Source organism: Erithacus rubecula (genome assembly GCF_903797595.1).
Source record: "Erithacus rubecula genome assembly, contig: scaffold_864_arrow_ctg1, whole genome shotgun sequence".
Classification (NCBI taxonomy): domain Eukaryota; kingdom Metazoa; phylum Chordata; class Aves; order Passeriformes; family Muscicapidae; genus Erithacus; species Erithacus rubecula.
Genome location: NW_027635472.1, coordinates 24,393 through 37,599, shown reverse-complemented (window position 1 = coordinate 37,599; position 13,207 = coordinate 24,393). Strand labels below are relative to the sequence as shown.

The 13,207-nt window shown below is 57.4% G+C and overlaps 1 protein-coding gene across 1 annotated transcript; it reads right to left on the bottom strand.

Moving 5' to 3' along the window:
- Positions 1-5,640: 5,640 nt before the first annotated feature.
- LOC306816741 (maestro heat-like repeat-containing protein family member 7) lies at positions 5,641-12,652 on the bottom strand (the record flags this gene model as incomplete). Its single annotated transcript, XM_079333178.1, has 17 exons — positions 5,641-5,763; positions 6,841-6,916; positions 7,803-7,941; positions 8,235-8,291; positions 8,560-8,662; positions 9,021-9,122; positions 9,267-9,422; positions 9,554-9,730; positions 9,949-10,086; positions 10,260-10,374; positions 10,639-10,776; positions 10,874-11,061; positions 11,290-11,437; positions 11,757-11,905; positions 12,089-12,238; positions 12,347-12,411; positions 12,541-12,652. The coding sequence occupies 17 exons, from the start codon at positions 12,650-12,652 to the stop codon at positions 5,641-5,643; spliced, it is 2,136 nt and encodes a 711-aa protein (XP_079189304.1).
- Between the last annotated feature and the right edge of the window lie 555 nt (positions 12,653-13,207).

Genomic DNA, 13,207 nt, shown 5'->3' with positions numbered 1-13,207 from the left:
ACCAGCTCTGAGCTCTGCCTGCATCTCCGGCCGCCTTCCCGGCTCAGGGAGGGTCTTTCCTCCTCGCAGCTCCCTGGGCTGGGTTTGCAGCCCCTCCTCCTGAGGGATCTCTGGGCCTTTTCCTCCTGCTCCATCTGCACACACCTTGGGAATGAAAAATCCTGGTTTGGGGGAAAAACAAGAGGAGAGAGCCTTGGGCTGGGGGCTCCTCTTGCCCAAGTGCAACTCAGAAAGACATTGGGCATCCTGTGTGTATAAGGACTTCCAAAACACCAAGATTTAGCCCAAAAATGCTTGAAACATCATGATACAGATGAAAAACCCACCAAACAGCAAGATTTGGACAACACCCCCACCAAAATATAAAGATTCAACCCCTGTCAAAAAGAAAAACACCAGCATTTATCCCTATAAATGTCAGAAACACTAAGATTCACCCCTCTCAAATCATGAATCCCTCTCTCTGGTCACTGGATGCATGTGATGGGGACAACGCTCTCAGGGCCTGGGAGAGGCTGCAGATACAGGGAGGGCTGGAACCTTCTGCTCTTTCCTGTTTCTGCTCCTCCTTCTCCTGTGTCCTTACTCTTCCCCACAGTCCTCTTCCTCCTATTATTCCTCCCTGTCCTGTACAATCCCACCTTTTCCTCCCCATATGCATTGTTTGACCATTTGCATTGGAATTTTTTCTGTATATATGTGGGTGAATGTAACTGATGGCAAAATTTCGGTATGGGGTTTTTCAATGTTCACCTTTCGGAAGGATTTTGCAAAACTGGAAGAGCTTCAAAGGTGACACTTTAACAGATAAAATATTAATAGAATATTGTTAATAAGAAAAAGAAAAAAAGCAGATTGTGGGAGGGGGGCACATAAGAGTCATCCAATAGCTGCTCTGGAAGAGAAGCAGGGGTTCCAGACAGTTAGGAGAGAAGCTTTAAAAAAACAAATTATCTCTGCTAGGGCAAAGTGTGGACAAGCTACCAGGGTCTTCTTGCCTGGGGGGGCAATTGGGCTGATTCCCCTGGCCCTCCCCTCAAGCTCTGCCTGCCTGCACAGATGGAATTTGCACAGCTAAAGGCAGAGCCCATAGTGAGGATATCGAACTGCAACAGAAATTGGTTCAGTTGCAAAGGGAAACAGCAAATAGGCAACATTGTGAAAACTTTAGTAAAAAAACTCGGTGGGGAAACATCCCTCTCCCCACTCCAACATGTGCTCTCTAGGTTATACAGAGTGTATTAGAGCACTGGGGTGTTTTGGCAAGTCCAGAGAAATCAGTTGAGAATCCAAGTATCTGATGACTTAATTAGAGAAAAGTGTTCAATTGATGCAGCCCTGGCTGGAGGGACCAACCAAAAATGGAGAAAAGATGAAAAGACACCAGAACAAACCCAAATCCACAGACCAGCCCCTGGGAACCTCAACAAATTCATATCAGGAGACAGAAAGTCCACCAATATTTCCAGTAGCATAATATAGTTAAAAACTACATATTATCACTGTTATTACTTTTATGATTAATTTTCATAGTATTATTAGTGTTGCTTATTATTACTAGTGTTGTTATTATTATTAATGCTATTATTATTATTACTATGTACTAATGAATATATTATCAGTCCTCAAAATAACAATCACTTGGCCACCTCCAGCTCCTGACCTTCCTGCCAAGCAATCCAAAGAAAGGAAGAACAAGACATTTCACCATGGGATGGGATGGGATCAGATTATCAATTAACAGAAGGAGGTGGAGTTTGTGGAAAATTAAATTACTCAAATTCCTGTTTGCAAATAGAAGAAACTGAACAGGGGTAAAACAGATAACACAGGAAACAAAAAAGTAGATCATGTACCAGTCCAAATGGGGAAAGGATGGCAATGGGACACGTTTTCGTGGTTCCCTGGCAGACCATGGGTTAAACGAATGCTGTTCCTCCCCTGATGTGCTGCAGCAACTCTCATCTTTTTCCCATGCCCGACACCTTGCTGAGTGCAGCTCATTCAGCAGCTGAGCAAGGGGATGCAGGTGGCAGCCAGGCCTGATCCAGAAACGGCTGCAAAAGGACAGGGAGGGAGGGCACTGAGAATAATCCCAAAATCAAAGAGGAAACAGGAATAGAGATTGAGAAAATAGTCATTAAAAGATTGTAAATACAATTCTTGAGGAAATGTGAAAAGGGATTGAATAGAGCAAGATGGATATGCTTGGAGATACGGTCAGGGACTCGTAGAGAAGGAAGTAACGGGATAGACCAGAATCTTCAGAAAATGTTTCTAATTGATACGGACTGCTACTCAACTAACATCCTGCCCAGTTCCTGAGCTACGAGAAAGAGAAACAATAGTGCCGTGAATATCGCATATTATACAAAAGGAGGGGTGCACATTAAGGGGGACATGCAGCAGGGGGATCGGGAAATCTGAACTTTCCAAGTGCCTCAGCCAGTGGGGAAAGGGAGAGGGAGATGGGGCCGGGAAAATGATGATTAAAACGGAGGCTACGTTTTAGAGACCGCACGGCAAATGCCGCATGGCCTCTTCTTTTGTTCATCAATAAAGTCACTTTACAGGACTCCTCTGTCTCATTTGGGCACACAAAACTCTGGACACGTGAATTTTCCCGCACAGTGCCAGGGCCTCTCTCAAACATCCCGTGCCCGGCTCGGGCTCCTGCCGGGGCTCCAGGTGGGTCCCGGCTCCATCCCGGGCTCACCCCCAGCTCCCACCGCCCTCAGCTCCCGCTCACCCCGAGCTCCCGGCGGTTCAGGGCAGCAGCGGCTCCCGATACCCGGGCCGGGCGCAGCGCGGAGCCGCCCCTCAGGCGAGGAGAGAAATGGCGGAGCGCGGGGAAAGGGAGGGGAGCCCGTGCGTGCAGAGCCCGCCCCTCGCTGCGATTGGCTGATTCTGCCGTCACTCCTCGTTCTCGCGAGCTGATTGGGCAGAGCGGGGACAAGCCCGGCCACGCTGCCGGAGCAGCGCTGGCTCGTCGCGGTTCCTGTGGGTAGCCCAGAAGTGGCTGCCCCGTCCCCGGGATGCTGCGCTGGGGCCGCCTCCGAGCTCCGCCACCGCCTCACCGCGCTCCGGCCGCTGCCGCCGCTCCCGGGCAGCACAGGCGCTCTGGAAATGGCGCCATGGCTGCGCCAGCATCGCTATGGGGGCGGCACCAGGGCCGGGCTTGGTCTCGCTCTGCATCTCCCTCTCCCTTTCCCCACTGGCTGAGGTACTTGGAAGCTTCAGATTTCCCGATCCACCTGCTGCATGTCCCAATTAATATGCACCCCTCCTTTCATGCAACATCCGATATTCACGGCTCTGTTAAGTGTTTCTCCTCGAACTTCAGGAATTGAGCAGGATCTTGGCTGAGCAGCAGTTCGTGTCAGTTAGTAACATTTTCTGAAACTCCTGGTTGTTCCCGTTCCTTCCTTTTGTACAAGTCCCTGGCCGTGTCTCTGAGCACATTCATCTAATTCCGTTGAAACCCTCTTCGTATTTTCTCAATAATTGTCTTTACTGTTTTAATTACCATTGTTTCAGTCTCTTTTCCTGCGTCCTCTTTGGTTTGAAATTATTCTCAGTGATCTAATTTCCTGTCCTTTTGTAGCCGTTTCTGGATCAGGCCTGGCTGCCACCTGCATCCCCTTGCTCAGCTGCTGAATGAGCTGCACTCAGCAAGGTGTCGGGCATGGGAAAAAGATGAGAGTTGCTGCAGCACATCAGGGGAGGAACAGCATTCGTTTAACCCATGGTCTGCCAGGGAACCACGAACACGTGTTCCATTCCCATCCTTTCCCTGTGTTCACTGATACATGAGCTACTTTCTTATTTCCTTTGATATTTGTTTTACCACTTTTCACTTATCATCTATTTGCAAACAGCAGTTTGAGTAATTTATTTTCCACAAATGCCACCTTCTTCTTTGGCATAGCTTGGTTGGCAAAAAGGTCAGTAGCAGCATCTGTCTGGTTGGTTATTATTTGGGGGACAGTTTCTAATCTAATCCTGTAATTCAAATGATAGATGTGTTCTTTGCCCCAACACTGTTAATTGGCGTTTCTAAAGCTCCTCTCCTGGTTGCTCCTTTGGAGCAGTCATTTCATGACTAGCACATGGCCCCAGCACAATCTGCTTTTTACTTTATATCTTTAGTGTTAGAGAGTCACCAAACCTCCACATCTGATCTGTCATCACCAGGTGTTCCAGATCCCTACTCTTGAGGAAGCTGACTGCAGCAAGCAGCGTTTCCCGAGAGGCCTGCAGAGAGCCAGAGATGCACGGCAGCCCAGGGCACAGGAGCTGCCTCCCTGCGCCAAGGCCAGGAGGAGGCTGGGGCCCACGAGGTGCCAGGGTGCAGGGAGACAGCTGAGCGTGGGGACAGCAGCGCCCAGGAGTCCTCACCTCTGCCACGCACGTGTTCTCAACAAGCAGATGTTCCTCTGCTCTGCCTGCTCAGGGCAGCAGAAGGAGCCCCCACGGTTGCCGATGCAGCTGCAGCAGGAAGGGCACCCGTGCTTCCACAGGAGCTGCCAGGGCCTCTGTGGGACATGACCCGGTGCTGGGTGGCCGTCACACACGCAGGGCTGTGACACGGACACGGGACGTGTGGCCCAGGGCGCCAATGCTGCTCTGAGCCCTGGGGCCTGGGCAGCACTGGAATCAGCAGGTGTGGCAGAGTCCCTGCCAAAGGAGACCTGCCACCCCCGAGCTGTGCCAGTGCTGGTGCCTGCTCCTGCCACAGAGAGCTGTGCCCCCAGGGCACTTCTGTGCCAGAGGAGAGCCCAAACCCACGTGCATTGGTGCCCGTGCTCCTTTCTGCAGGTGCCTGTTGGCAGGAGCACCTGGAGCAATTGGTGGCAACACCTGGTCTTTGTCAGAAGGCAGAAGTGGTTGCTCATTCCTGAAATGATTTTTGCTTGGAAGTGATTATCTGCAGCACAAAACCCCATGTTGACTTTCACAGCACAATCAGGTTCTTACAGAGATCCTGTCAAGTTTCCTTGTGTTTATCTGAGAGGTTTTCTTGATTTCTGGCAAAAAAACATCAGCTCAGCGTCTGATGCCCAATGGCCCAGGTTGCTGCCTAGCTGGCTGTGGCCAGCAGCTCATGTCCAAACGCATCTGGGTGCCTGCTGGGCAAGGGAATGGACAGGACCTGGCAGCGATTTTCCCTCATGAACCTGCGAGGAACCTGGGCAAGCGCAGAAGATGGGGATAAGTCTGGAATGAGACAAGCTGTTCTGTGTCTCTGATGATGGTGCCAGCACCATGAAGGAAGAGCCAAGACAAGCGCTGGAAGCAAACATATCCTGCCAATTGCTGCTCTTTCATGGACACGGAACACACTTGTTCCTACAGCTTCACAAGATTTGATCCAGGAACAAGGGAGGGCCATGCATTGTTAGGGAACAAGCCTCCAACAGGACCAGAGCAGAATCCTCTCAGCAGAGCCTGAGTTTGTGACTTGGGCCATCAGTTCAGCAGACAGCAAAGAGCTTCCTTCCCTCCATCCCTGAACCTCAGCCACACGAGCCCTGCTTTCCTTCAGGATCTGCGGTTTCTTCCTTCATTCTGAGGAAGTTCTCCATGTTGAGTTTAGAAGCTCATGCTGGTTTTTTTAAGGTGCCTGAATGGAGGAGAGTGTCAGTAGCTGCAGTCCAGGGCTCGTGTCCCATCAGAGTCTCTGACGATGGCACCAACGCTGCTGCCTTGGGACAGGCAGCTGTGGAAGGCGAGTCTGCCCTCAAGCACGGCCACTGAAGTCAGCTGGGGGGACAGGCTGCAGCTGCAGCTGCCAAGTGAGGCTGTGGGGCTGGCAAGCAAGAGAAAGCCATGGGGACCACTTTCCTGACACCTTTTGCCAAGCCATGTAAAATTGTGCCCACAGCATCCCTCCTTTTGGCATCCTGGCTGGTGTGGGTGCCTTCCTGAGGAGGTACAGGCCTTTGGGGAGCTGCTGTTCCTGTGCACACCCTGGTGACTTTTCTCTGGTGTCCTGAGCCACGTTGACAGCAGCGACTCTGCAGGCCAGCTGCAGGACACATCGTCCTTGCCATGGCAGCAGCAGCTCTGTGGGCCCTGAGCAGAGTGTCAGGGGGTGTCGGCCTCTCCTGAAGCACTCGGGCAGCTGGACAGCAGCACAGGAGAGCTGGGTGATGCTGGCACAGCTCCCAAAGCCCAGCCAAGCCCAAGGGGCAGCTTTCTCCAGCCCCACGCTGGTGGGTATGGCTGCAATGAAACATTTAGATCCAGAGTACTGAGGGTTTGAATGGCCAAAAGAAAGTGGTAGGAACCACAGAAGTGGCCCAAAACTAAAGAACTCTAATGGAAAATAAAACAGGGATGATGCCTAGAAACTGAACATTGTACTGAGACAAAATCCGAGGGCTGAAACAAGGAGGGGTGTGACAATATATCCCCTCAGGGGGAGAACTTTCTAGAACTAAGCAACCACTAGGGGAAGAGAACTTGAACCAATTAGCATAACCACTGTGGACTGTGGGAAGAACAGTTAGGTTTGCCCCAGAGTAAGAAATGCTTTGCAGGATTTGAAGTCAACGCCTGGCTCTTTCTTGGTGAACTGTGGCTGCCTTTGTGCCCCAGCCAGGCCGACTTGCAACACGCTGCCAGCACAGCTTCAGCTGCCGCCTCCTTGTCACCATCGAGGGGTCCCTGCTGAGCCCCACGAGGCCTCTGAGCGCCAGGTGATGCATCTCCCTGGCCTCTGCCCACTGCGCCTCGCCAGCAGCAGCCAGGGACTGTGCTCCAGCAGGGCCTGCTCGGCCTCCTTGTCCCTCCCTGTCCCAAGGCAAACCAGCCTGGGCCCCTCGGGGGTGTCCCCACCGTCCTGCTGAGGCCAGGCCTCCAGGCCTTCTGCTGCAGGCCCAGAGACGCGTCGGGGAAGCGCCGGAGCAGCCGGCTGGCAGGAAGAAGGGCCTGCCTGGGGAATGCTCATGGCCTCTGCCCACCAGTTCCTCAGGGCTTCCCACCAAGCCATCCACACAAAGCCCTCCTGTCCCAGCACAGCCTCCCGTCACCCAGCGCCACACGCATCCCGCTCACGCCTTCCCGCTGCCTTATCCTGGCTGGCCTCGGCAGCACCGCATCCCTTCATGGCTGCCACTGTCCCGTGCCCTCCAGGCCTCCCCAGGCCTGCCTGGCTGCTGGAGGAGCTCCAGAGGAGCCGGATCAAGAGGCACCTCAGAGCCCTCAGCAATCCAGCCAGCAGCACACGGGCAGGACACAGCTGGCCCTTCCTGGCTGGGAGAGGGCTGCTGGCCATCTCCAGGGACCAGGCTCTCAGCAACGCCCGCCCCAGCTCCGGCCTCTGCCCAGCCGCTCTGTCGGGAGCCTTAAGGCTTCGGCAGAACCACCAAGGCCAAGGGGCTTTGGGCCACTTTCCCTTGCACGCCGCACGCTGGGCCAACCTGCCCAGCACAAGCACCCTTCTTCCCCTCTTCCCCATTGGCCTGAAGACTCTGGCCACCAAAAGAAAGCTCCTGGACCTCTGCGTATACCAACAGCAGTTTATTATTCCTACTAAATTACTAATTTGCTAATTTACTAAATTACTAATTTACTTATTTACTAATTTGCTATTATACTAATTTACTAAATTATTAATTTACTAAATTACTAACTTACTAAATTACTAAATTATTTTCAGTATGCAAAAATAAAGTTGATGAAAAGTTGAGCTTCTCCCTGCAAGCTCAGGTGGCCCCAGCAAACACAGCTTCCCACATCAGCTCTCCACAGCACTCCAGCAGCAGAGACGGCCACGGCCACCCAGGGAAGGCCGTGACTTCCAGAGCCGGCCGAATCGATCTTGAATCCGCTGGAGTCGGGAGGAGGGAACGCTCTGTGCAGCGATGTTTATGTACAGAGCTTGATGTGCCAGGCATGAGATGGCAGGGCTGATGTCATCTGCCATGTCCTGAAGGGCTGGAAGAGAGAGAAACAGAGGCACAGTCAGAGCCTGCATCTGCGGGGACCTGGGGAGACCCTCCTGACCCATCCATGCCCCCCAGCTCTTGCCACGGCCTGGAAGCAGCAGGAGGCAGCAAGGAGCAGCTGGAAGGTGCTGGCCCGAATCTCCTTGGCACAGGCCCCTGAAAGGTCTCTGTGCTCTGCCCACGCCGCCCCTGGTGCGCGCAGGGAGCAGAGCCCTCCGCAGCCCGGGCAGGGCACGCAGCTGCCATCGCCAGCCCCGCTGCCAGCGCGCTGGCCTCACTCACCCCTGCACATCAGCTGGAACTCTCGCTGCTTCTCCTTCAGGACGCGCCCGGCCAGCCCTGGGAACACAGAGCCCGTCACGGCTCTGCCCAGCGGCACAGCTGCCCCACAGCGGCGCTGGCAGCCCTGCGGCCGCAGCACCTCCTTCCCCTGCAGGGCTCAGCCGGGCCCTGGGCGCACCCTGCCGCCCAAGGGCACGGCTGGCACAGGGCGGCAGCAGCCCCGAGGGCAGGCGGGGCTGCACGGCCCGGCCCGGATGGCAGCAGCTGCCGGGGCTGGGGCCGAGCTGCGGCAATGGGGCGGGGAGGGAGCCGGCCTTGTGCTCACCCATGAACCTGACGGCCGCCTCTCGCAGGGGCTCCTGTGGGCTCTGCAGGAAGGGCAGGGCCTGCCGCAGGTGCTCGGCCGCTCGGCCCCTGTTCTCTGCCAGCTGCGGAGAGCGACGGGAGGGAAGGGTCGGGGCGGGCTCTGCCCCTTGGCCCCGAGATCCCCTGCCCGCACAGCCCCGAGGGGGGCAGAGGGCCCGGCAAGGTGCGGTGCTGCCCCGCAGCAGAGCCCGGCTGGGTCAGGGCTCCACCAGCTCCTGCCTTGGGGCCACGGGAGCCTGGAGAAGAGCCCATGTGGGGCACAGCCCAGGGAGGGAGCAGCGTGTGGGGCACAGGCCGGTGCCCCTGGGTGCAGCACTGAGCAGGGGCCACAGCTGCCAGCCCCACAGACTGGGCACCGTGGGCAAGGGATTCTCCAGGCTGGGGCTGGGGCTGGGGCTGGGGCTTGCAGGCTGTTCTTACCAAGCACTCGCCAAACCTCCACATCTGATCTGTCAGCACCAGGTGTTCCAGATCCCTACTCTTGAGGAAGCTGACTGCAGCAAGCAGCGTTTCCCGAGAGGCCTGCAGAGAGCCAGAGATGCACGGCAGCCCAGGGCACAGGAGCTGCCTCCCTGCGCCAAGGCCAGGAGGAGGCTGGGGCCCACGAGGTGCCAGGGTGCAGGGAGACAGCTGAGCGTGGGGACAGCAGCGCCCAGGAGTCCTCACCTCTGCCACGCGCGTGTCCTCATTGTGGCAGTGGAAGAAGAGCGGGAGCAGGCTCTTGCTCACGAGCATCTTGAGATATTGTTTCCCCTTTGCCTCTACCAACCTCATCACCTCTTGGAAGAGGCGAATGCAGAGCAGCTGCACATGGCGGTTGTCCTGTTGGAAGGGAAGCAAAAGCCCTCCACATCAGCTGCTCCAGGCCCCTCTGTGCACAGGCCCAGAAATCCATGGGACACCACACTTGGGGGCAGCACCCAGTGGCCGTGGCTGGGGACACAGAGCCTTACGTTGTCCAAGAGCGGCCAGAGCGCGGCAGCCAGCCGCAGGGCGGTGGGGCTGGGTATGGCCAGGTCTCTGTGCAGCAGCAGAGCGCTGAGCACGACGCCGGTCATCTGAACGATGCCTTCATCTGCGTCCCGCAGCAGGTCCGCAAGGCTTTCAGTCAGGCTCTGCATTCTTTTGTACTGCATGGAACACAGGGCTGGCAACCCCCCCTGCTGCTGCTGCTGCAGCCATGGAGCCCAGGGGCCGCAGGCCTGTCCTGCAGCACTCGGGCAGCTGGGCAGCAACGCAGGAGAGCTGGGAGCAGCTGCCACGGCTCCCGAAGCCCAGCTAAGCACAAGGGATTGCATTTCCCAGCCCCACGCTGCCAGCACAGCTTCAGTCACTGCCTCCTTCTCACCATCGAGGGGTCCCTGCTGAGCACCACCAGGCCTCTGAGCGCCAGGCGACGCATCTCCCTGGACTCGCTTTGCAGGTGCCTGGCCATGATCTCCAGGATGCTGTCACCCCAGTGACTCAAGTACAGGAACTCCAGGACCTGGAAGGCACAAAGCAGTGCCCAGGGTGCTCAGCTGGCAGGAGCTCAGAGCTGCCCAGGGCTGGGCCAAGGCAGCAGCACAGGGCACGGGCACGGTGCCAGATGGCAGCGGCTGTGAGAGGGCAGAGAGGTGGGAGTCAGCTCAGCAGGGCAGCGCTGGCCATGGGGCTCACCTCCACAAGGAAGGCCATGGCGGGCAGTTCCCAGTCTGAAATGCCTTGCCCCAGTAGCTCCAAGAGGCAGGATACGATGCTGGGACACCAGATGACGCAGCCCTGGCTTATCTCCCTGGTGGGGGGAAAAGACACCATTGCCCCTGAGCCGGGTGGGCAAAGCTGTGCCAGGGCTGACTGCCCGAGGCCTGGTCTGTTCCCGAGCAGCCCGTGGGCACTTTGGGAGGCGGCTGTTCCCAGGCACCCTCCTCTCCCAGCCTTTTCCAGTCTGCTCTTCATTCTCTTTGTGACAAGGCCCTCTCACCCATGCACACGGGAACTGTGTGGGGCACCCTGGGCACAAATGGCAGCAGCAGCAGCCTGGAGAAGGGGGTCTCACCTGGCCAGCAGACGCATGGCATAGTGGTGGGTGTCAACATGCAGCAGCGTGTCCCAGCCGTTCTTGCGTTCCATGGCCAACACCACAGGCTCACACTGGACTTGGTAGAGCAGGACCTTCAGGGTCTGCACTGCAAACCTGTGTGCACAGCAAAGCCCAGGTCACGCTGGCAGCCCTGCCTCCCGCTTGGGGGCATGGGAGGGATGGGGAGACTGGCAGGACTGGGATGGAGCACCTTTGGGGGTTGGTGGCAAGGCCGAGTTGCTTCTGGCATCCCTTCCAGAAGGTATCAACCTCCTCTGGTGTATACAGCGTGCTGATGTAAGCTTGGAAGAGCAGATGCAGCAAGAGATGGGGGAAATACTCCAACACTATGGGTGGGCACCAGGTCAAGTTGAAGACATTCCACAGTGTCACGGTTGCCTGGAAGAAATGAAGCACCCAGAGACAAGAGTAGGTGCCAAGACATCCATGTGGCAGGGCCTGAGCGTGCGAGGGAGAGGCCGGGGGAGACACCGTGGGAGCAGCCGGCCTGGTGCCCCAGGTTCAGCGCAGTGCCTGAGGCAGGGAGATGCAGCTGTGGGGAGGACAGAGAGCTGGCTGCTCGAGAGGTGGCCTAGGGGCAAGCAGAGGTCAGTTGCAGGAACTCACAGCCAGAGCAAAGACGCCTGTTTTGTCCCCATCGGAGGTGTAGGCATTGTCCACTGGCCAGGCCCTCAGCAGACTGAGGAGGATGAGCAGCGCCGGCTCCGCGGTGCCAGTGGAGGTCAGGATCAGCCCCCACATGGCCGCAGCAGCTCTGTGGGGTCAGGGCTCTGTGTCAGGGGGTCCGGGCCACAGCACCGTGGCCTGGGCTGCTGCAGGGGCCCGCGTCAGCCCTCAGCCCTGCCTCTGCCCACTGGCCCCGGCCGGCGGCGCCCAGCCAGCCCACGGGGGTGAAGCCCCACGAGGGAGGGAGCGTGGCAGCACGCTCAGGGGCTGACATGGCAGCACGGCAAACGGAGGAGCCGCCGGGGCCTGCAGCTGTGCGCCTGTGTGGCACTCAGCAGGGACAGGCTCTGCAGGGTAACGGGGGATGAACCCTAAGGCCTCAAGGCAGGTGGGGCTGCCCAAGGTACCTGTCACCCGACGGGGCCCAGCGCAGGAGAGTCATCAGCACATCGTAGGGGTATTTCTTGGTCAGCTCCAGCAGGCTCCTGTCCAGCCTGTGCCCAGCAGACTCATTGGCCGTGAGCCACTTGTGGATGTATCTCACCATGGCGGGCACCTGCAGAAGGCACGGGGAGACCTGGAGACCTGCCAGAGCAGCAACTTGCCCAGCTTCCCCTGAGAAGTGCTGCCCTTCCCACCACATTGGGCTGGACCTCAGAGGCTGAGGGAACCCAGCAGAGCCAGCCTGAGGCGCCACACAATTCCTGGGGTGATCAAGCCTTGGCCACAGGCTGCTTACTTGCATTGGATTGGAGACACCCTTCTCCACAAGCAAATCCAGCATGGCAGCACTGGTCTCAGCACCGAAGAGGTGCAAGTTTGCCGAAGGCCCAGTGCCCACACCGGCGGTCTCTTCCCGCCAAATGGACGTGATGAATTCACAGACCATCTGCAGGAGAAGGGCAGGAAGAGAGGGAGAATCCATGGAGTGTTCCAAGCACGGTGCTGGGCTGAGCAGTGGCAGCAGGCCCAGCCCAGGTGGGGATGGCTGCAGTACCTGCGCTGCTCTGCGGAAGCGGCCACGGGCAGGGTGCTGCTCTTGTGTGCGGTCCATGGCTGCACCTGGCACAGAGCGAGCGCAGCCAGGGCTGAGGGGCTGCGGGAGAGGCCGGAGAGCAGAGCCCAGCCCTGCGTTCCCAGGCAGGGACAGCCCGGCATGCACCAGCCCTGTGGCCCAGCTCTGGCACTCACCCTCCTGCAGCAGCTGGAGCTGCTGCAGCTCTCCAGGCTGCTGCGCTGAGGCAGCTGCAGCCTCCTCCTTCACCCAGGCCAGCTTGGGCACCCTGGGGGGTGTCTGCTCCATGTCTCTGTTTGCACGGCTTGCAGGAGAGATGCCTTGAAAAAACTCCAAGACCAAGTGCTGCAGTTGTGCCTTGAAGGCCCAGCTGCAACAGAGAAGCCTTGGGAAGGCTGAAGGACAGTAAGTCCTGCAGTCTGGCCTCGAGGTCACCTGCACAGTAAGGCTTTGGGAAAGCTCCGGGTCAGAGGGGAACGAGCTGGCTGTGCGGGGGCTCCTCACAGCAGCGCTCTCTCCGTCCTGTCCCGACGCGTGCACTGAGCACTGTGGTGTGGCCGTGTCGCCGCCAGCGCCTATGTCACCACGTGTCACAAAGGGTTACCCTTGTGCAGTGTGCTCTGTTCCATCCCACGGTGACCTCGGTGCAGTGTGTCACAAAGAGCCCTAGGACACACCCTCATGTGTCCTGGGGACACCCCCACCGCCCCCCCCCCAAACTGCCCCAGTTGCAAGGAATACGTTCCCCAAGTGTCAAGGACAGCCCAAGAGGAACTTCAGGAGCGGCTCAAACAACAAGCAGATGTTCCTCTGCTCTGCCTGCTCAGGGCAGCAGAAGGAGCC